At 39.4% G+C, this 24,167-nt stretch overlaps 2 protein-coding genes across 2 annotated transcripts in view; both read right to left on the minus strand.

Moving 5' to 3' along the window:
- RNF43 (ring finger protein 43) overlaps positions 1-16,834 on the minus strand; it is a 60,441-nt gene extending 43,607 nt beyond the window's left edge. Inside the window, exon 1 of the mRNA XM_040640897.1 lies at positions 15,645-16,834. Coding sequence (XP_040496831.1) covers positions 15,645-15,896 — 252 coding nt within the window. The 5' untranslated portion in view covers positions 15,897-16,834. The remainder of the gene's footprint in view (positions 1-15,644) is intronic.
- Positions 16,835-22,210: 5,376 nt separating this feature from the next.
- The window catches only part of HSF5 (heat shock transcription factor 5), a 41,187-nt gene continuing 39,230 nt past the window's right edge, over positions 22,211-24,167 (minus strand). The window contains 1 exon segment of the mRNA XM_040640898.1: positions 22,211-22,476. Coding sequence (XP_040496832.1) covers positions 22,406-22,476 — 71 coding nt within the window. The 3' untranslated portion in view covers positions 22,211-22,405.

Raw genomic sequence — 24,167 nt, forward strand, 5'->3', positions numbered from 1 at the left:
TTTCCCCAAGAAGTACCTTCAGAGAAGGACTCTTCCCAAAACCAATACAAGGGAAAACATTCGCCCCCTCATCTTCCCCACACACACTTGTCTCCTGCCTCCCACTATGTCTCACTGTGATAGAAATGGATTATAATACCATGCAAGTGTTGAAAGGGTAATAATGGTAATTCAGTTTGATTCTAAAAGAGTTATAAGCTACGTGTGTTTAATCACAACAAGGAACAGGTAAGTAGAAAAGATGAGAAAACCCATAATTACCCGTTATCCCATTATTTACTTGTGTTGGGGAGAGACTTCAAGCTGGTAAAGTTACAGTGTGGAATACAGATTTTTCCACACTGCAGAATATTAGTCTCTGAGATGCCTCAGAGGTTATCTTTACCCAAAAATGATTTCCAGGCCACAAATACCGGATAGGTGCTATGACTGAAGCTGCTTATTCTCATTTTGATCTAACAGTTCTCAGATGGGGACAGGGAGTCTCAGGGACTTGTGGGGTAATTTCCAAGCAGGCTAGAGAAACTTATCTGCTGAGCTTCAAAGAACAACATGTTGGGACCAGCACAGCACAAGTATAATGAACTGGGTGAATTAGTTCCCTTCACAGTCCGGACGCCTCTCCTCCTACCCCTCGGAACACAGCTGCGAAGCTACACAGGAAGCTGAGCGCTTCTGCGTTCTGAGCAGTTGTTTCAGGGTAGCAGCAATTGTAAGGATACTCCACAGTTTCAGAAAGGGAAAATGTAAGAGTGCTAGGTAACGTGGTTCTAGGAGCCCTCTGACTCTGAGTAGTAAAAACTTAGGAAATTAGCTATTTTGCGTCGTGTCAGGGATCACCTCACTGACCCTGGAAGGAAGCTAATGGGCTCACCAATATGGACCAGCTACTGTACCAAGGTCCAGGGAGGGCAGGTGATTCACTGTGGCACAAGCCAGGCAGTGAGAGAACCTAAGTTCCCACCCTAGAACTCACGCGCCATTAGTCGTTGTCTGATCCATTAAGGCTACCTGTTACTGCCTTATGGTAACGTTTCATCTGCCTTTGGCCCGCAGAATTTTGAATCTAAAACACTGTCTTTTTAGCTACATTAAAAAACAGAAATAGTCTTATTCCTAGTTATTTTAGGATAATACCAAATTGAATTCAAATAGGTTAACTGAGCTTAAATCAATAACCCTCAAACTTAATGATTTTTTTAAAATTTTTTTAAAGATTTTATTTATTTATTTATTTATTTGACAGAGAGAGACAGCGAGAGAGGGAACACAAGCAAAGGGAGTACGAGAGGGAGAAGCAGGCTTCCTGCTGAGCAGGGAGCCCGACTCAGGGCTCGATCCCAGGACCCTGGGATCATGACCTGAGCCGAAGGCAGACGCTTAATGGCTGAGCCACCCAGGCACCCCAATATTTCTTATAGTAATTAGGTGAATGAGAAAGAGCTCAAGTCTAATTACTGTTAATAATAACAATACCTTATATTTACAATTTTCAAAGACAATTCTCATTTCATTTCAGGTTGGTAGACTATTACTATTATCCCCATTTCATTTTATTTTTAAAAAAGATTTATTTATTTATTTATTTATTTGAGAGAGAACAAGCACGAGTAGGGGGAGGGGCAGAGGAAGAGGGAAAAAGAGAGGGAGAGAAGCAGACTCCACGCTGCGTGTGGAACCCAATGCGGGGCTCAATCTCATGACCCTGAGATCATGACCTGAGCCGAAATCAAGAGTTGGACATTTAACCAACTGAGCCACCCAGACCTATTATCCTCATTTTACTCATGAGGACGCAGGCTCAAAGAAGTTAAGCATTTTTCCTCTAGGATCAGAGCTGAGATTAAAACACTACTGGGGTGCCTGAGTAGCTCAGTTGGTTAAGCATCAGACACTTGGTTTTGGCTCAGGTGATCTCAGGGTTGTGATCTCAGGGTCATGAGATCGAGCCCCACATCAGGCCCACATTGGGCCCCATGTTGGGCTCCATGCTCAGTGTGGAGTCTGCTAAGCTTCTCTCTCCCTCTCTCTCTACACCCCTGTCTCTGCGCATGCGCTCTCTCTCGCTCTCTAAAATAAATAAATCTTTACAAAATCCAAACCAATACACAAGACTACTGAGAGCTCTGTTCACTGTAGGATGTTGTCACTCACTTTAGAACACCCTTAATGCCTTATTATTATATCATTATATGTGAATATTGTGCAAAGAGCACTATTTGGTAGGGAATATTATTTTCAATTATCTGATTGGTGACAGAAATTATGTTCTTAGGCCAGAAGGCCTTCGGTTGTACATAAAGTTAGAACATAATGAAGCAACTCTGCCTTAAAGGAGCCCAAGATATACTCTGATAATTCAAAAGGACAACGTCCTCATCATGGAAGTTAGATGGCCTCCAAAACAATTGCCTAATCAAAGAGTGTTCAAATGGTGACCCACAGGGTAGCTTACATTTCTGGGAAATGGAAAAAGAAGCAGGGACGAATGTAGATTCTTCTCCTGAAAAACACTGCATGGTGTTCTGACTTTGGAACTAATGTTCCTGATGTCTTTTAAGGAGATCATATTCTCCTTCATGCTTACCAGAGGCATAATTGCGCAAGACAATGTCTAAATAATAAATTACCAAACGATCCATCATCACTGGTAGATCCTGACAAAAATCTTGAAAACCAGTGAACCAGAAAGCTACATCTCCTCCGTTTGATAAGCAGTAAAATAATCATTGGATATAATGCAAAAGACTACTAGTAGTACCAGTCCTCCTTAAATTGGGACATCCATGTTTTTGGGTATATGCGCCCACTGTTTGGGTGCCAATTACTATAGTTTCTGGGTAGAGTTTGGCTACAGGAGAAAATCAGATCTTCTGGCAGCACTTACAAGGCAGGTGCAGTCATAAAGAACTTGACTTTTGATTCCATTGTCTCTGCCAGGACAGGTGGTTTGGTAGAAGTATGGAATCCTGCCAGACAGGCTCCAACTCAAACTTCCCTTTAGAAAACAAAACAATAAAAATGGAAACAAAATGCCAAAACCTGTTCCATGTCTTTAAGATTGATATTGCTGGAAAAACTAGGGCATTTCATATAATGTTATTAATTTGGTTCAAGTATCCATCAACTCAGGAGAAATAAGATTATGATAATGGAAGGTTGCAGGTTAGGCTCTTCCCTTACAGTTCAATTCCCTACTCCCCTTTATAAACTTTTAAAAGGGACATTCTTAAATTTCAGTGAATTTTACCCATATATTCTTAGTGTAAACCGCCCCCCCCCCAACTGTAATCGATTACCAGTAACACAGGCAAGTTAGTTTAACACTGCAGAGAGGAATAAAGGCCTCTGGCAAATCCTGCCTCCCACGCACATCCTGACTTATCTTCCTAGAACAGACTAGTGCTCTTAAAATTTTGTGCGAATGTCAGCTGATGATTCCTCCAAAGAAACTGTCTTTTCTCTAAAAACCTAGAGCATATTAGTTTAGAACAGAGTAAAAATATGAAGGATTGTTTTTGGTGGCGAAGATAGGCAACTGACATTTTTACCAGGTTTGTCTTCAGGGCAAGACTTTGTGATTGACGATGTAGGCCCCTAACCACAAGGACACCACAAGAAGGCTGTGAGGAAGAGTGCTCAAAGAATCCTTGTGGGGGCACTGGAGCTGCCACTATTGGAAACTGTGAGCATTTTTGGTGTTCCTGGAATTCTATTTCCAACCACTACTTTGTGGTTGCAATGAAGGGACAGAAGAGATTGGAAGTCTCCTAGACCAAATACTCTCTTCTGCTCATAACCACAGAGCCAAGATTAAAATAACAAGAATGTACTTTGTCCAGGGCATAACTCTGCCTCAATCTGTCCTATCCATCACTTTATTTTTTCTAATTCTTGTTTTTGTTGTTGTTAATCTACTCTAGGAAGGAAAGTCAGATAATCTATCAATGGATTCCAGAAAAGCTTGGAAAAATTCATGGATTCAGAGGATATTTAAGAAGGAGCCATAATCTCTTAGAACAATGGCCTATAAATGTCCCGACTGCAAGAATCAAAATATTAAATTAATCATCGTTCTGATCCAGAAAATAATTTCTTAAAGTTACAGTGCTAATTCTCCCTAACTAATAAATGGTGTATTCAGGCCCCAGAGATGAGGCTGTGAAGCTAGTATTTAACATGGTTGTGCCTCTTTATGCCTGAGTCAATCAAACAGTTTAAATCCAGAAGTAAGTTCCTCCTTCATTTACCTGCCAAGACCTGAGTTCAGGCCCTCAGGGTGCTGAGGTTTTCCTTTGTGAGAGAAAATGACATCATCAACACCTCAGAGACAGCAGAGAATGCAGGGAATGTGGCTCCCGACATTGGTGATATCATCAATGGCCCTGGGAGAAACCCCAAATTCCCAAAAAGTTGAAGTACTGAGGGTTAAAAAGATTTTTTTGTTGTTTCAAGTTAACTAGTAGATCCTCACGTTTCCTGATATCGGGTTTTAAAAGGCAGGTAGAGTAAGAGCCCTTCTTCCAATAAGAACCTGAAGAACCGGGCTACAGGAATTAAGTCCAGATAGAACTGTTCATCTCATCCGTATCTTACTGGGTTACATCCAACCAAGGAGGAACACACTAAAGTTATATTAGGCTCTTTCCCGACTCTGAGATGAGTATATTCTTTGGGGAGACTTGCTAATGTTTGAGTTTGCATTCAAAATAAATTCTAGGCACTCACATAATCCCCCAGTCTCCTCCAAACTTTCTTTGATGTCCGACAACTAAGGACAAGGATCTTTGATTATAAAACAATTTCTTTGGTTGGAAGAAAATTCTTTGCAGGGCGTGAACAGCAGGAGAAAGAAAAGATTTTTCTGAAGTGCAAACTAGTTGGAAACCCCCTGGGGAAAGAATCGGATTCCCAGTCTTTGAGAGGACCGGGCCTGCCTGTACAGGCTGCGTCCGCCGCAGGCCTGTGAGAAGGCGCTTTTGTGTCTACTGTATGGCCCTCAGCAACAGCTCGGCAGCCCTTCTCTTTTTTTTGCCAGCGGAAGTTTTCCAGCTCTGGGGGATATACAATACAGAAAGTCACGGTTTAATAACAAGGCATAGTTACTAATCAGATGGCCCCATTTCCACTCCTTCCCAGATGACTCCACATGCTTACAGACTAGAGCTCTATCCCCTAGCCCCACACGGGAACACCTACCAGCTGCTCTGAGATCCTTATTTCTAGCGTAATTATTCAGCTTGTCTCTGATAATTCAACTTCACAAAGTGCTTCAGAATCAGACACATCATCCTTTTACCGCTATGGCCCAGACTGGCTCTAGGCTATCTATGGCTTTTCCAAACCTTTCCCGAGGTTCGACTGCTATGGCCCAGACTGGCTCTAGGCTATCTATGGCTTTTCCAAACCTTTCCCGAGGTTCCGATTCACTCAGATGTAGGCTCGTGATTGAAGTCAGTGTGGTTTGGTCGCGGAGACACCTTGATGAAGAATTTAGAATAGAGGTCCTCAATCCACTACAGATATTTTAAAATATAAATCTCCAGAGAAAAGCTCATTTTTGTGTCTTTTAACTGAATGTAAAGACAGTATAGGACCAGAGGGCTGGGAGCGCACCTGAGTCTGATGCTCCGTTTTGCTACCAATTTGTTGTGTGACTTTGAGGAACTTGGTCAGATTTTTTGCACTACCTACCAAATAATTTTTTTTTTAATTTTATTTATTCGACAGAGATAGAGACAGCCAGAGAGAGAGGGAACACAAGCAGGGGGAGTGGGAGAGAAAGAAGCAGGCTCATAGCAGAAGAGCCTGATGTGGGGCTCGATCCCATAACGCCGGGATCACGCCCTGAGCCGAAGGCAGACGCCCAACTGCTGTGCCACCCAGGCGCCCCCCTACCAAATAAATTTTATCTCAGGGAAAAGAAATGAATAAGCAAGTTACATGTCCCTTTAATACAATGTCTATTTCTAGGGCAAACATAAACTCTGTTTAGAGCTAGAAAGGATCTTAAAGATTATTTTTTTAAAGATCTTATTTATTTATTTGAGAGAGAGAGAGACAAAGAAAGCGCACATGAGCAAAGGGAGGGGCAGAGGGAGAGGGGGCCCACTGAGCAGGGAGCCTGATGTGGGGGCCTGATCCCAGGGCCCATGCAGGGCTCGATCCCAGGACCCCAAGATCAGGACCTGAGCCAAAGGCAGGCACTCAACCAACTGAACCACCCAGGTGCCCCAGGATCTTAAAAATTATTTAGTTACCCTACCAACTGTACCCCAACAGATGATAGGTTATATGACTTACTCTCACTTTTTAAATGGTCATAAGGCATCTATGGACTTTTCATATACCCAAAGGGGACAACTAAATTCCACATAATCTCTAATGGTGATAAAAATATCTGATGTATAACCATAGAGTTTACTAACTTCGGAACAGGTAATAGCCTACTGTCGTTGTCATAGCAGACACGTACATTCTTCTAGAGTTAGCGTCTATATCCCTCATAATATACTAAGTCACAACACATTTTAGAAAATGGAAATAATAGATACTAATGACTATAGTCAATAGTTTTTTAAAACCTCAGCATTAGAAATAAATTTTGCTGAATAGGGATTGACAGGGCTTTCTTGTACATTTTAGAAAGTTTGCAATTTGAGAAGAAAACCATGGTGTTTATTTGAAATTCGAATGCAAATGCAACAGATGAGCAGATGCATACAGGACTATTTATCCAGGCAATGCTATAACCTATACTTAACTGATAACAGGGGAAATTAGAAGGTATGACTATCTGGCTTGCAGCTGTCCTCTAGCTTTAAGCTACTTGAAGTTGCCTGGGTTAAAATCCTATGTTCTTTTTGTTTGTTGTTTCTGCAGTCCTAGGGGACTATGAAACAGAACTACCACAGTCATTTGAAAGACTCCCGAGAGAATCAAAATCGGCATTCTAACGCATCCATGCTTGCACCTCTTGCTGGCATTTATCTCGCACTGTCTTCTGCTGTTTTCCTCAGTAGGACTAGGCTAGCGTGCTGGTCTTTGTATTCCTCAGGACCTGCCACAGTGTTTGGCACACAGTAGGAAACCCATATTATAAGACATTGAGAGAATCCAGTGCAGCCCCCAGTCCCGGTAAGGTTCTTGGCCTAGATTTCATAAAAAGTCTCTACTGCTTTGAGGAGACAATCCAGGTCAACAGGCTATCTGGTATACAGTGATTTTACAGTAGAATAAATGACATAGGCACCATGCAAAGTAACGCTAAGTTGCGGCAAGGTATTTCTTGTTTTTTCACTTATTTTAAAGTATGCCTTCTGGTTGACTAGGGATCAAAGAGGAAAGAGACCCTCTGGCAATCTATAATATCTTCTTAATGGAACGCTCAGGGGGAAATCTCTGCCAACATCTGCTTTTTAATCTCCCTGCAATGACCCAAAAAAAGTTTAAAATAAGTAAACAAGGTTTGCTAAAAATGCTGGCCAGCAAGATATGGCAGTAGATTGGCAGCTCTTTGGCAAACTACTAATCTCTTTATTTCTTCATCTGTAAAATGAAATGATTGGATTAGGTGTTTTTTCTAGCTTGAAATGTGATGATTATATTTTACAAATGGAATAGCCTGCCCTGTATTTTACCCTAGGTATGGAAAACTGAATAGGATTTAGGATTTAATTCTAGTATAAGGCCAATAAAGTCCTTCACAAAGTTTTAAAAAAAACTTGGCCACAGTAAATTCAGATTCCAACATGATTCTAAGCAGAAGATACAAAAATGAAAGAACCTGAAACTTGAATCACATAAAAGATTTCTTTCTTGTTCTTCTTTTTCTTTTCTTTTTCCTTTTTCCTTTTTTTTTTTTTTTTTTTTGAGTGGATAATTCACAAGCCTGTACAAAATGGTTTACGGAAAAAAGAATGGGAATCCATAATCAGTTTTTAGGAAATAGCAAGATCAATAGGCATAAAACATAAAGCCTGCAGTCTTATCCACATTATTCTACAGAAATAACAACAGGGGGGCGCCTGGGTGGTGTAGGGGCGCCTGGGTGGCTCCGTTGTTAAGCGTCTGCCTTCGGCTCAGGGCGTGATCCCAGCGTTATGGGATCGAGCCCCACATCAGTCCCCTCCGATAGGAGCCTGCTTCTTCCTCTCCCACTCCCCCTGCTTGTGTTCCCTCTCTCGCTGGCTGTCTCTCTCTCTCTGTTAAATAAAATCTTGAAAAAAAAAAAAAGAAATAACAACAGGAACAGTATTTCCCAATTATCATAGCTGATAATTATCAAGCTGATCCTTGTCATATGCCAATTTTTACATCTGAGGTCATCTTAGGTCAGGCCAACCTTCTTATAACTGCATCATAATATTGTTGTCTATCTGACAGTAATGTATACAAACACTTGTTTTTTGAAGATTTGATTTGTTTATTTTAGAGAGAGAGAGTATGCGTGAATGGGGGGAGGGGCAGGGAGAGGGACAAGCAGACTCTACGCCAAGCACAGAGCCCGACAGGGGCTCAATCTCAGGACCCAAAATCAAATCAAGAGTCAGCTGCCCAACCAAATGAGCCACTCAGGCGCCCCTATACAAATGCTTTTTAAGTTAAGTAAGCTGAGGGTAAACTTGTTTTGAGAATTTGGTAATGTTTCTTGAAATAACTGGGATTATTCTAGGATAGCAGCCCGTAATCTGGAGCCCTTAGATCCCTATAGCTCAAAGACTCTTTCAACTCCCTGAGATTTTATGCAAAATTGTATGTCAAGTACATGTGGTCAGCAACTTTTCTCAAATCCTCAAAGGAGTCTGTGACACCAAAAAAAAAAAAAGATTAAAAACCAGAATTGGGAATCACAAGCTTAAGGACTAAGAAGGTGAGTTTCTTTATATATATGCCAATATCTTATAATCACAGATTTAAAGTAGTACCCCAATAAATTTTTCTTGGAAAATCAGAATTTCCTAAAAAGCAGAGGTTGAGCTATCTATTAAACCAAATAAACGCTGTGTAAAAATGCTGTGTAAAGGAGCACCTCAAACATATTGATTATAGCCATGTTCACAATCTGGAAGCAGCAATCAAGGAGATACTATGCTGTCCGTAAGTCAGAGGAGTAAAGAGCATGTTATATCAAACCCGAAGCACTCAAAATAATTGACCTCATAGTATACTTGGAAATGTGATGACATGAACAAATCTGTTTCATCCTAAAGTTATCTCCCAGCTATCAGAGTTACTCAGCACCACCATCATGTTCCGTACATTTATTCAATAAATACTTACTGAGTACCCTATTAGGTCTAAGGCACTAAGTATATATTAAGGCACTACTCCCAAGAGAACTAAAGAGACAAAAATCCCTATTTTCACAGAGTTTATATTCCACTGAGGGGACAAAGACAAGTACAGAAGTAATATATTACTGTATGTCACGTGGCAATGTTTATAAAGAAAAACAAAGCAGGGAAGGAGAATATGAGCCCAGGAGGAAATAGGAAGAGCCCTTCAGAATAGGACAGTCTAGGAAGGCCTCACTGAGAAGGTATATTTGATACTTGGGGGTGACATCTTAAAGACTACGAGAAGAAAAATACCTGGGGTATAAGTGGGACTAACGTGTGGAAAGGCCCTGAGGTGGGAGTATGCCTGGCTTACCTGAAGGACGACAAGGAGGTCAGAGTGACTAAGGCAAAGGGAGGGGAGAGGAAGTAAAAGGTCGGGGTGCCAGGCAGATCCTGATGGGCTTTACAGGTCGTTGTAAAGACTTTGGCTTTTGCCCCAATAACAGTGCGGAAAAGAACAATGAATGCAGGTCAGAGCACGGGCTCACAGGGCTTTTTGAGACATAAAGTTGGCAAACCGCTTCACCAATAGTTTTTTTGACTGAATCATTACACTGAGCAACATAGGCCCAAAGAGAGTAGATACCTCAGCCTTTGACAATATTTTAGCTTTTTAGAATTCCCAATCCATATAACTGATCCCAGAGAAATGCACGTCCTTGGAAACCTTAAAAATTGGATTACTCGTCTATCTCCTACAAAGCAGATTGGGTCCATCTCTGTGCAACTTTGTTCCTGGATCATTTATTTGCTTTCCATCCACCATTATGTTTCCTTTTCTGTAAAATAGAGTAAATATCACTTGTTCTTATTTGGCTTGTGGGTATTTGTGAATCATTTTAAGCTTCTTGGAAGAAAACTACTATGTAAATTCAATGGAACATCATTATCACATTCTTCTCTAACAATACCCTGCTCTACCAATTCTGGTTCCTAACAGGACATTTACAGTGGTACAGTGCTCATTTATAACATCTTTTCCCTCTACTGTACTTAGCAATTTGAAGGGAATAAGAGAAAAAAAAAGCGCAAAAAAAATTCCAACACTTCCCAGTGAATAAAATGTAAAAGCCCTTCTATTAAGAACAAAAACAAACAGGGCGCCTGCGTGGCTCGGTCAGTTAAGCATCTGACTCTTGATGTCGGCTCATGTCTTGATCCCAAGGTCATGAGTTCAAGCCCTCCATCGGGCTCTACACACGGCATAGAGCTACTTAAAAAACAACAACAACAAAACCCAGGAGCCCCAGAAATGTCTTTAATATTGTATAAAAAGTAAACTATAGCTGGGGAGCCTGTGTGACACGGTTGGTTAAACATCCGATTCTTGGTTTCAGCTCAGCTAATGATCTCAGGATCATGAGATCGAGCCCCGTGTGAAGCCCCACATCAAGCCCTGCGTTGGGCTCCATGCTCATCACAGAGTCTGCTTAGGATTCTCTCTCCCTCTCCCCCTCCCCCTCCCCTGCTCACATTCTCTCTCTCTCAAATAGATAATCTTAAAAAAAAAAAGTAAACTGTGGCTAATTTTTACATAAAGAAAATTACAACACACACAAACCCTTTACTGTAAAAACCAAAGAAAAGTCTACCCCCAGAATCAGCTAAATAGCCCAATAGGTGTAATAGCCAGAGGTACAGTTCATTTATTGCCTCCTATTAACCACAGCGATTTATGAATTTGAATTTACAAAATATTTGCTGGATTTCCACAAGAAATAAAGAACTATTACGTGCACAAAGCTGTTTGATGGGTGCTTACAAAAGAGGTATCTTCTTAACTTGAAAAATTATCGTTAACCATATTCTGTAGCTTCCTTCTCTCCTCTGGGTGCCAGGCTTCTAACAACAAAGCCAAGTCAAGAGAGCCTCTGAGCTGGGACTGAAGAAGGCAAGCCCCTAAGACTGTTAGTGCACACAGCGAAACTATGTCTGATAGTGTACTTCTGACTCCGTTCCAAAGTCAATTATAAATTAATTGGATTTTCTGCACCTCCATTAATATAAATAACTGAGGGTTGACTGTGCCTTGAATATTTATACTTCTTTTAAAGGCAGCCTCAAAACAAAATCCCAAAACTTTGAAATCTCTGCTTCCAAGGAGCTCCAACTTGTGCAAAGCAATGCATATGCTATTTCAAAATTTATGATGTCAGTTTCCTGTATTAGATAACTTACCACGGTCTGTTATAAAATCAATAGAAAGATAATGAAAGTTATTACATAAAAAGGTAGATACTGATTAAATCAACATTCTGATTTACAAATATCTTTGCAAATGAAACACAAATGAAAGAAACAGAAGGAAGACAGAGATCATTAGAAATCAGCAGGATATTGGGTATTCTGGGTCAACCTCAGAAAACAGTACTCATCATTTTCATTCCTTTCTAGTCTGGAAATAAATGAATCATGTATACAAAACCCACACTGGTGTTCTGTTCATCTGTGGCATTCTTTGATATACAGAATTTTAGAGCTGGAAAAGCTTGGGCTCTAGGGTTCAAGTTCCAACTGTGCCACCTACTAGCCACATGACCTTGGCAGATAATAACACTTTGAGTCTCAGTGTCCTTATCTGTAAAATGTGAAGAATAAAAGTATTGTACTTTTCTCGCAAAGTTCTTTTGAGGATGCAATGAGCTTAATATATGTAAAGTGAACAGCACAAGTTTGCAATGCACTATTATATTTGAATCTCTCATTTTTATAGACGGGGAATCTAAAGCCTAGAAAGGTAAAAACTATTTTGTCCCAAATCACCCAACTACACAGTTACAGAGTCAGAGCTAAAAGTCGAGCCCCTTGAGTCACAGTGTAGTCACTTTGTCAACTACAGTTTGCTAAAGCATTATCTCTCTGGCTTTGGCCAAAACTTTAATTATAAATATTTCTCTCCCTCCAAAAATAATTCATTTCAGGCCCTGACTACAAATAAAGCAAAAATGCGAAGATAAGGACAGCTCCGCGTTGACTAGTAGGTAAATCAAGGGGCAAGCAGAGACATTGCGCAAGGGGGAATTTGTCCAGGAGGTGTGCACTGCTAGTGGCCAGATGCTAAACCACCACAGTTGCCACTGTAGGTCTGAAGCCTCAGGACAGTACATTCTAATCTCGATCATAACTTTATCCTAGAGTCTAAGAAAATCCAGGACAACCCGCTGAGCAGGAAGAGTGTGACAGTCAAAGAACTGTTGACCTCTCTTGTGCTACGCTACAATCCTCTCGCTCTTTTGCGTCGACAAAAAAGATTGATTTTGAGTTGTCCTTCTGAGTGACATTTATAAATAAGGAACAAGACTTGAAAAAGAAAATAGGACTGTAATCATTTATAGAAGTGGTAGCAACAATATTAACAGAAATAATAGAAACAAACCTTGACGAGAGGTAAATAGGCCAGAAAACTGGACAGTTAGACAATGCATAAGCTCTACCACATTTTCCACCTACAGTGGCATAAACCAGGAGAAAAAAATACATTCAAATGAAAAACAGAAACAGTAAGAAGTTATAATCACTATCATTTGTCCTTTTTATCAGACACAGACAAGGAATTAGGAGATCCGGAAAGTTTCCGTGACATGGATTAATTGAACAAAATGTAAAGAGATGTCAGATTTTCTGAAACTCTATGGGAATTTCAGAAACCACAACAAGGTTACTATTTTTTTTAAAATCACTGTTCTTGTACCTTTACATTTCCCAATGCAGAGCATCCCCAATTTTACAAAGGCCTGACATCTTTGGAGACAATCAAACTTAACAGGCAGCTAGAATAATTCTTGGACGGAAGGATACAGAGAATTATCTAAAATTCCTCAAAGCCAATAGAGAAGACTGCCTTTGGATCTGTGACCCCAGGGTACAGCTATCTATCAAGCAAGCTGAAGTGCAGCAAAGCACGACTCTGGGAGATAGAAACTTCAGTTACATGGAAGGCTTGGTTAACCACAGTTGAGTAAACCTGAGCTGCAGTGTAATCTGATAAGGAACAAACAGCATGGATTCTAGAAGTGTAAACCATGTGTTCCTAACACACTAGAGCTCTTTGAAAGAATTAATCAAATAGCAGATAAAGAAGAACTGGTGCATATCATCCAAAAGGCTGTTTTTGTATTTTTAAAATAAAGTCTCTCCTAAAACTTTGGTAACTATTGTGGATTAAAATTTGATTAATAGACAATAAACCAGGACCAATACTGGAGGTATCCAGGGATTAAGACTAGGTTAGTGTACAAATTTATTGATGACCTAAAAGAAGCTTATGTGAACAGAAAAAAGTGAAGAAAGACTAAAAATTGCCAATGATGCAAACCACCATATAATAAGACATGAAAGCCCTTGGTAAATAATAGATACAATGAAATTCCCTCTTCACAAAGTAAAGAAACAACATTTTAAAAAAGTTAATGGCTAAAAAGAAAAAAAAAAAAGAATTGGCAGCATTTACCAGAGTAAGAAAAAGGGTAGAATAAGCAAAGATATGATAAAGATTGGTAAAATAATGAATGCAAACAGAATGCCAGCTAGTCTCTGTTATATGCCTTTTTCTTTCTGAATACACAGAGCTTTATGATAACAGAAGACAACACATTTAAAATACAAGGGACACTATTTTATGAAGCATATAATTAACCCACTGAACGTGCTGCCACAGGACATTAATAAGACACAAAGCTTAGTACGGCTCCCAAAGGCCTCAGAGATATCAAAATACGGTTTTATAGTAAAATTACTTATGGAGAAAAATGAAAATGGAGCAAAAACCTCATGCTTCATGGCATCAGCTAGGCAAGGTCAGGAAGAAAGTTTCCTTTCCAGTTACAATCAAAACGATTTGTGATTTCAACTTTTAAATATTCCTAATTCCATCCTAGAGTTCAGATTAAATGAGTAGACTTTAATCCAAAAATTCTTTTGCCATTTTTTCCAGATACATTCTTTTTGCCTGTTTATTTTTCTGAATAGCCAAGTCCTCCATTTCATCAAATTCTTCTCCCACTTCATTTATCCCAGTTTCAAAATATTGCCTAAAATGTGACCATGAAGAACCACAAAATCATACACATAAAAATGCATGTTTGGAAGAGTTCTATAATTTGTTAAACTTTCTCACCTTTTTTAAGTGGACAAAAATTTGAATTCATACAATACTTTGGTTCTGTCCACATCACGCGATTAAAATCTGAGGCTAGGTATGAAGTAATCATATTTAATAAGATTTTAACCTATGCCCAAGAGCTACAACAAGAAGTGACCTTTTACAATATGAATTTTAATCAATAAGGAACATAATTCTATGGAATAAGAAACTAGAATGCCACAGTAAAAAAGTACAGCCCTTTGGGCTCTATCTTCACCATGGGGAATGAGCAACTCATCTGTGAAAAGCTATGGCCCCAGTCAGTTCATAAATTCCATACATAAAGAATAGGCTATGAATGAATTATCGACAAAATTCACAGCCTGAAAGCCCAAGAAACTGTGTCTGAAAAGCTTCGTGGGTCAATAAAAAAAAAAACAGATGTTAAATTAAAATTCCTTCAAAAATAAAATTATGTGTAGACAAGACCAAAGGAGGCAAGTTTACACCTTGTGTCCATTTTGTAATGCAGTCCTCTCCATTTTGGGCTTAGCAATAGGGTGCTACACGTGGTATAAAGCCAGCCGTAGCATTCAAGCTTGACTGAATTTTAAAAGTGACACAGTGATCAAATACGCTCCAAGGACATTCTAGAATTTCAGGGTGCTGCTGACCATTGTAACTTCCTCATGATTGTATGGTAACAGATGGTAACTAGACTTATTGTGGTCATCACTTTGTAATGCATACACTATCAAATTATTATGTTGTACACCTGAAACTAAATAATGTTATACACCAGTCTTACTTCAATAAAAAAAATAATCAACCGCTTCAGTGTTCACTTCAAATTTAAACAGAATATAAAGTACGATCCTCATGTCAATTAAATACAAGTCCATATATTTCATCTACCAAAAAATAGTGTCCAGAATACATCACTTGCAAAGGATGGCCTTATTACGTGGATCTAAAATGGCAATGTAATGTCAGAGTTAAAAATAACCAGATGATCTTCTAAAATGTGGAATTTTCTATGCTTCTTCTTTAGCATAAAATAAGGATTTGTTTTAGAACGCCAATAAGGCAGTATCCTTAAAAGACTAAACAAACAGAAAACTAAACAGCAGAAGCTCTTGTATGGTATTTGGTTTGAGAGACAAAAGAAGAAAGGCATAGTTCGAACAGATGGGAAGTGAAATATAATAAATTATCCTTACCTGCATTAATTTTCCTTCTGCTGGAGTTATTTCAGCAACACCAGCAAAAACACCTTCCAAAGTGAGATTCAGTTTTCCTGTGGGGTCCATTTTCAAGGGGATCACTTTGATAATAGCTTTCTGCTCCGCGGATCTTTCCGACTCCACCGCTGCTGCCGGGACCAGTCCTGTGCGTGCGAAGCCTGCCTGCAGGGTGGCCATCAGCAGCCAGGGCCAGAGGGCAGCCGGCTGCAGCTGGTGGCCACCACTCATGCTACCAGCCGCAGCAACACGCTCCAGCCACGCATACTGCTTCCACCAGCCAGCTCCAGATGCAGCTTCTCAGAGCCAGACAAATGGAGGGAAAGAACTGATGCTTCAGTTTCTGAAAGCCAAGTCGTAGTGTTGGCCCTTCCTTTCTTTAAATGAGTATATTTCCAAGAACAGGTGGCACTCCTGCTCTGGCAGGGCAGATGGTGTTTTCAGCCCACTTCTGCTGCAGGTCTGTCATTTTCTCCCATCTTCACTGTGATTAGGAAAGATCTCACCACTTCTCTTTGGAATTTCCAACTTTGCTTGAGGTGGAATGTCACATCCTGAATCTTTATTATGTCAGTTCACTTGGTGCTGGTCTTCCATATGCATCAAGTTGCTGAACCACTAAACCCGATGTTAATGAACAAAACAAGGCAAAGTAAGTAACGAAGGCCATGCGTCGAAGGTGAGAGTGAAAAACGCCAGCTCGGAAAATGAGGAGTTGGTCCGTTTTAAGCCGCAAAGTTTGTCAATGGTAAAAGACTAAAGATCACAGGGGGGAAAAGTGTGTGTTTTTTTTTAATGGAGAAGGAAAGGGTACGATACTTCAGGCCACACCTTGAGAGATGTCCAGAGATGCTATAACATGTATTCATAAAAGTTTCCACATTAAACTGTATTTCAGTGTAACCAAAGTTCTAGGCCCATTGCATTTATAATATACTTTTCATGAAGTTAAATATGCTATCATTTTTAATGTTCTATCTAAGTTTGCCCATAAATTAGATGCTAATTTATGTCTTCACAGATTACAGGATAATCCTGAGTATCACTGCCTTTTCCAATTTTCAGAATTAGAAGAGTATTTGAAAAGGTTAGCTTTCCAATTATTTTTCCCAGTTAAATGATATTTCTATCTTTATTTTCCGTTCTGTCTTAGGGATTCCAGCTTTTATGCTCCTGCTTGAGAATGCCAAGCGCTTGGATTTCCCATGAGATGTTTTTGGAAACTACTTTATTATCCAGATCTTATAATCTGTAATTTTCTACGTTCTTAAGTAAAACAAAGGACTATTCCTAACACGTTTTCAAATTCCTTGAGGGGGTGGGGAATATAAGATAGGGGGAGTAGGGAGGTGATTAGTCTACAGGCTCTAAGTAGAACATCCTAAAAAAGTAAAAATAAGCCTGAGTAGAGTAGATCTCTGCTATTTCTAGGCACAGCTGAGAATTTGGGTCTTTGTACAAACAAAATCTTAGTTCCAAGATATTAAAAATGTGCACCCTTAAGTAAATATAAATGCACTTCAACCACAAAGCCCGCCGTGTTCAGAGGTCAAATTAAAAAAAATCTTATAAAGTCTTCGGAATAAGTGCTGAAAAGCCAAGCAACTGAACATGAACCTGTTATATAGATACTTCTCTTTTGCTGAGGCAGAGGGAGAAAAATAAGAATTTCAAAAGAAATCTGCAAACCTGTTGCGCTGTCGGGCCCACCGGAATCCACGGGGGTGAAACAAATTCAATTATGCTTTTATAGGTCCTGCTCAAAAAAAGGTTTCAACTGCTTAACCAAGTACAGCTCATTCTTCCACCTTCTTACTCTGCAACCAGACCAGGGGCCCCACACTGCAGGTAGGTGCCGAGAAATTCCGCAGCCTGAAAAAATAATCCATGCAGGTCAAAGGCAAACATTGACTCCAGGCTTAGAGCTACTGTTCCCAAGAACTCTAAAAAGCACTTATAGAGGATCCAAAATCATTTCTGAAATCTCCTTTCTAACAAAAGTTCTTTTTCTCCCCGAACAGCGTATAAAATGATCAAATCTTGAGAGAGAAAAGGAGCAAAGGAGCAAATACATCAGCAACAATTCACTACCAGGAACACAGAAAATCCCAGAGGGAGAAAGCAGTATCTCTGAATCATGGATGGGCTTGGAAAGTTCGGAAAGATTCGAGTGCTTCCCTTCCAGAAAGACAATTCTGGATCAACTCCCTAGAGGAGGAAGCCTGTGGTTTGTAATTGGTGTTCTAGCTCTGACTCCCTCCCCTGGGACTGCAATCACGCTCTCTACCTGCTGACACAAAGTGAGGGTGGAGCAGCTAAAGGCCCCCACCCCCACCCTCCCACCCCCGACCCGCCCCTCCTCCTGGCGAGCTGCTAGGGCTAGGGCTGGAGTGCGCGCACACTTACTGAGCCAGGCACGTTCTTCTGCTCTCTCTGCTCTCTCAGCTCCTCTACTCCCTCTATTGAGCCACAGCCAAACTGCACCCAATTCAAGGCTCAGTCACTTTCTCTAGGTAAGCAAGCTACGAGTAAATCAAGTCCACTCAAACAGATATCTAAGCAGCTTCTGCACCCAAGAGAACATACATGGTGGTATGAGGAAAGAAAGAGAATAAAATGATGAAAACCCAGAACATGAAAGAGCAGACACAAGATTTTTTGCAAATATGAGTTCAGAAGGGTTTCTGCTCTTTTTGGGTTTTAGTGTCTATAAACAGCACGATGCTAGAATAGTGATCCAGTGCTGTGGTCCTTATTGCTGTCTCAAGTCTGCTACCCCGGCAAGAACCCTGTCCGTTTCACACATAGTTTTTCTTCAGCTTTTGCTTATTTAAATTCAGTAGCTCTTTTCTAAACTGTGCCTGTATGGAGCTTTTAGATCAGGGCGACACCAGAGGTCTGGAACCTGCTGTTTTCTTCTCACATCTTTGGAGAGTGAAATACTATGGATCACACCTGTGCCCTCAATGTAAGATTGCAAGTAAGTCTATGTCGTAAATATAAGCAAAGGGGTAAAATATATATGCTTCATGAGAAGCATGGAGGCAAAAGGAAAACCAATGTTTGGCTAACTACCACAATCATGAACTATAACCCTTTTAGTTACCTTGTCATTAGAATGCAAAAATTTCTAATATTTAATGTTTCTAAAATTTGAATTTTCAGATTTACCAGATTATATTTGACTGTGTCCAGACATTTTATTTTTGACCTATCGCCAATAGTATCTCCAAACTGTACAAATGTACAGTGTGAACGTGGTTAACACTATCGAAGTGTACACTTAAATTGTTTTTACACTTAAATTTTAATTGTGGTCAGAAGCATAGAAGATTAAAAAGTGTTTTAATTGTACAAATGAGAGTATACAAATTGATCATCTGTAAAATGTGGATAACAATAATTGCATTGTAGGTTGGTTATAAAACTTAACTGACATAATGCCTCTGAAAGCAAAAAAGTATGAGTGCTTTCTCCACCTTGAGCATCTTTCCCCTAAAGAAGGTTTATGGGAATAGTTTTAGCATTTTAGGCCTAATAACTGACATAGAGCAGAGAAATAAGCTCTAAAATAAATTCTTAATTTAGCACGTTTTCTTTATTGGTTGGACCGTAAGAACATAATGCAAGTATAGACCTTTACAGCTCTTGTCAAAAGAATTTTTCTAAATCTTCTATGGTTTTATATTTTTTTATTTTGTTTTATGTATATTGTGTAATAGTATACATAAATAATGCAAAATATACATCACCGTATATTTGATAGATGCAAAAACATCTGTAAACAAAAAGTGACCTACCTATGGACTTGCCTCAGCTGTTCCTGCTTGAAACTTGCAAAGGAGTTAAGAGAACTAAACAAACCTAAGAGTTAATATACACACTTAGTTGAAAGAAGGAAAAAAGTATAGATGTGGTTGCTCTCTCTTGAGAAACTCCAAGATCTAGGAATGATGATAATATGTATCATGAACCTGGGCATCCCATGAGATACTCAGGATCAAACCAAACAGCGCTATGTAGTTTATCTCACTGATATACTGTGCTTACTAGGTCACCAGAATTGACAAGCAAGAGAAATTATTCTCTGGCTTATCCCTCAGGGGTTGATATACCACAGCTTCCACAGAGACGTCATAAAGATGTCATTACTGTGGTAATGAAAGGCCCATCCATCTCACTGACACCTGCTACCTAATCTTACCCATGAGAATGACCATCTTTCAGGATCTATTTCCACATCTGGACTGACTAAAGTTACTGAAGACTATTCATCCTTTTACTTAAAAAACAGGTTTCTATAAACATGTCCAAGAACTGTCCTTATCCCTAATGGCATTTTAAAGATTCAATCTCTGTTCAATTGCAAATGAAAACAAAACAAAACAAAACAAAACAAAAACACGCTGACACTTCTTTTAAAGTTAGATTCTCTGAAAAAACAGAATGCATTCTCTTTTAAATTTTGCTATTATTAATAATAGTCATGACGACTGAGATTTCTATTGATCACCAATAAAATAGTAAAAACAAGTAAGACAAGTCCAGTTGAAACACTCACTTTATTGTTGACTGATTGAAATTTATCGTGCTTAAGGTGCTGAAATACTGAGGTGCTAGTCAGAAACCTTGTTAGTATGTGTCCGACCCTACTGGCTAATCCACACAAAGATTTTATTTTATCTTTTGCCATTTTTCCCAAGTCAGTGATGATAGCTTTAGTTGATAGGTAGCAGGCATGTGAGTATAGCAGGAGATCCAGCTCCTTAGTCTGTTGTATTCATATATAAAAAAGTTTGGAAAGCTGATAAAGGTATTTCATTAATTAAGCCTTAAAACCACTGAAACCAAATCCATGCCAAGGTTTCTGCTTGACACATGTTCCTCAAAAGATATTATTTCTCTCAACATATACGAAGCTAAAAAGGCGTATTAAGGGAAGGAATGTCACCTACACAGTTTATCAGCTTCTCAACATGACAGAGAAAAGGCAAAGTTCCTTCATTTGGAAATTGGGTCTCCTCTTCACACACTCTGCCAAAATACATAGTCTGGCCAAAAGATGGAGGAGGCTTGATAATTTGTTCATCTTTTAAACCTTGCTAATAAAGATGAATAAATGCCCACCACATGGACATCAACTAGTCTAATCAGATGGACCAAACACGTCACTTTTCAGAACCTACTTTCATATCTAAACTGAGTCACTGCACACCAATACAGAACTCATCCTTTTCCAAAAAACTACTATCTCTGTAACATTTCTATGGTTTGACATCATTGGGAAGGCACAATGCAATTTAAGAAATGAATTGTTACACCCACAAAGAGTAGCATAGTATTTATGTCGTATCACTAAGTGCCTTTTCTTTTTAATTAGTTTCATATTCCTAGGCTTTCCTTTTGTTCCTGCAATTCTTATTAGGACAACTGAAACAGAATTCAATAAGAAAGTTCTAGCCGGTTTAAAAGACTTTAAAATCAGAACGTTCCTTGCTGTCATTGGATGAGCAAGTGAGGGATCAACCACAGAAAGAGGACACCCAAGATACCTCTCCTAAAAACCGGTCCCACAATCCTATTTGAATTTGGAATCCTACACAGGGGATAAAATAAAAATGTTATGGTCTATCCCACAATCCAAAATTCTTTCAGAAGCTTAAACCGGACATAAATTATTAAAAATGTCAGAGGTACAGCTTCTGTTAAATGACTACTAATCAGTTCTTCCCAAAATTGGCACACAATGTCTCATACGGATGAGAATTTATACATACTGAATATAAAAAGCTAAAGCAAGAAAAACGTCAAATCTCTTAATGTTTTTGTTCACACATTTTCCCCTTCAAAATAAATATCTTACACACGCATCCTTTATCCTTCTATCCTGCAATATTAATAAAAATATAAGGCTTTAAAACTTTTAAATCTACCAGCATTTATAAATATAATAAACCAGTTAAATACTTTTCTTTAGAAGATATTTAAATAAGTGGATATATAACAAAACCTTCTTACCATTTATGATAATGTATCATTAAAATTAAAGAAAGACATGAAAATAGAAGAATGCTCCCGTTAATATAAAAGAATCAGGGGCTGTTAAGTGTGATGGATGGTCCAAGTCCGGATGCCTTGCTTTTGAAACAGAATGCTGGGTTAGGAAGTAAGAGCATTTCCTGGTTAATCACTTAGAAAATTAGCTCTTTCTCAGAGTTTCTTCCCTGTAATTCCTGACCCATTTAGACCTGTGATCTTGGTGACCTCACATGCCTTTGTTTCTCACACAATCTTCTCTAAAAGGATCACACTGTGACTTGAAACAGATAGACTGAACTCCCCACTGGAGTTGTGCTGACTACGGGTTGAGAGTGGCAAGACAGCAAATCAGCGCACACACGCAGATTATTCTCCAGTACATGGATGCAGCAGTTTTTAGATGCTTCTCGACTGTAACAGAAGGCCAGGACTTTTCATTTGAAAGGGATCTGGGCAGCAAAAAAGAAAAAAAAAAAAAAAAGGCTGCTTGATGTTTAGTAGTTTGTCAAGGTAAATAATCTGAACAGCTGTAGTAAATACCAAAGTCCCAATTCTCAATTAACAAAATTCTCAATTAACAAAACAAAAATACTTTTTTTTTTCCTTAACAGAACTGAAAAAATCCCAACAGTGTGTCATGTGCAAGGCTAGTCTGCCTCCAGCTACAGCTAGTGCACAATGTCACATTTGTCATCCATTCCTCACTCTTTTAATTCTTCCTCCTTTGGAAAGTGCTCCTGCTTGCAGGCCACGTCCACCAGCAGATGAAGATCTAGAAAGAAAGAAAGGTTTGTTTACTCACTATTAGTTTCTCGGACTGTAGAGTTCGATAGATAAGTCTTCAGACAAGAAGAACAAGTTGCTCGTGTTTAAATGTAGAATTGGATCTAAAATTTTATTATCTCATCAGATTCTCAGTTTTTGGTCATTCCTGTACCTCTAAAGAACACAGGTGCAGCCCAGTTGCTAACCCAATGAGACCAACAAAGCGTACAGTTTGTATCTTTTCAGTGATGTGGCTGAGCCTCTTTTCATTTCAACTGCCTTTTATTATCAGTGAAAATCTAAGGAAAAGTGTCAAAGGGATCAAAGTGAAATATACACACACAAATGAAAATTCCTTTCTTTGATTCTATAACAATGAGTGGGTGGGTGGCTCATGGGAATATAAAAAAGTCATGCCTTCAGAAATACAATGTTAAAATAAGTAGTCACTACTTTTCCAAAGTTGATTGACTCCATAAAATTTCCACTTACTGACAACACAGCTGCTCTCTTGTAGAAACACCTATCTGAACTGTCTGTAAAAAAGACACATACCCTTCATGGAAGTCAAGGGACAAAGAGGGTTGGTTCACCAAGAATGGAAAGAACTAGGGGCGCCTAGGTGGCGCAGTCGGTTAAGCATCTGACTCTTGGTTTCAGCTCAGGTTGTGATCTCTGGATCATGACCTCAGGGCTCCGCCTCCAGCTCTGAGCTCAGCGCAGAGCCTGCTTGGGTTTCTCTCTCCCTCTCCGGTACTAGATTTTGTGATACAAAAAACTAAGACCGTGTATAGAAGTAGAGCTAAAGAGCCTGAGTAACACGGGCAGAAGTAAAAAGATCCTAACGTGGCTGCTAGACTCAAGCTAATTAGTTTACAACTTCTAGAGCAATATACGTACATCTGGTTTATAACTTCTAGACCAGGGAGCACTTTCAGGTTTGTTTTGAAGCTTACGATTTTGCTGTAGTAGCGCCTGGGAATTAAACTAAACTATATAGCATGAGTCCTTTATTTAATTCTAGACACAGATTTTTATCATTACATTTCTAGAACATAGCTTCTGTGGGATTGACCGACAGAGCGGGCAAGAGAGCTGATTCAATAAAATAATCCTACCACCATATTTGAGAAAATCTAGAAAGCATATGGAATAGTAACTAATTTTTGCCATACTTTGTAAAAGGGAGACCAGACACTAGGTGCAGGTGAACTCATCTGGTGAACTACACTACAACCTATCCATAAAGAACAAGTGATTTGGGGCGCCTGGGTGGCTCTGCCTTTGGCTCAGGTTATGATCCCAGGGTCCCCGGATCGAGCCCGCATCCCTGCTCAGAGGGGAGTCTGCTTGTCCCTCTCCCCCACTGCCCCCTGCTGGTGCTTTCTCTCTCTCTCTCTCTCTCTCTCTCTCACTCTTGAATAAATAAATAAAATAAATCTCAAATAAAATCTTAAAAAAAAAGAGCAAGCAATTTATCCAGATGAGCATCTTATTTATCACTTAAAACTCCCTTCTTGTACATCCATGATCACAGCAGCATTATTCACAATGGCCAAACGATGGAAGCAGTCCAAGCGCCCGAGGACGGATGAATGGATAAACAAAACGTGGTACATACATACAGTGGAATGTTAGTTAGCTTTAAAAAATTAGGAATTCTGACACATGCTACAACATGGTTGAGCCTTGAAGACA

The sequence above is a fragment of the Ursus maritimus genome, unplaced genomic scaffold (genome assembly GCF_017311325.1).
Source record: "Ursus maritimus isolate PB19 unplaced genomic scaffold, ASM1731132v1 scaffold_24, whole genome shotgun sequence".
Classification (NCBI taxonomy): domain Eukaryota; kingdom Metazoa; phylum Chordata; class Mammalia; order Carnivora; family Ursidae; genus Ursus; species Ursus maritimus.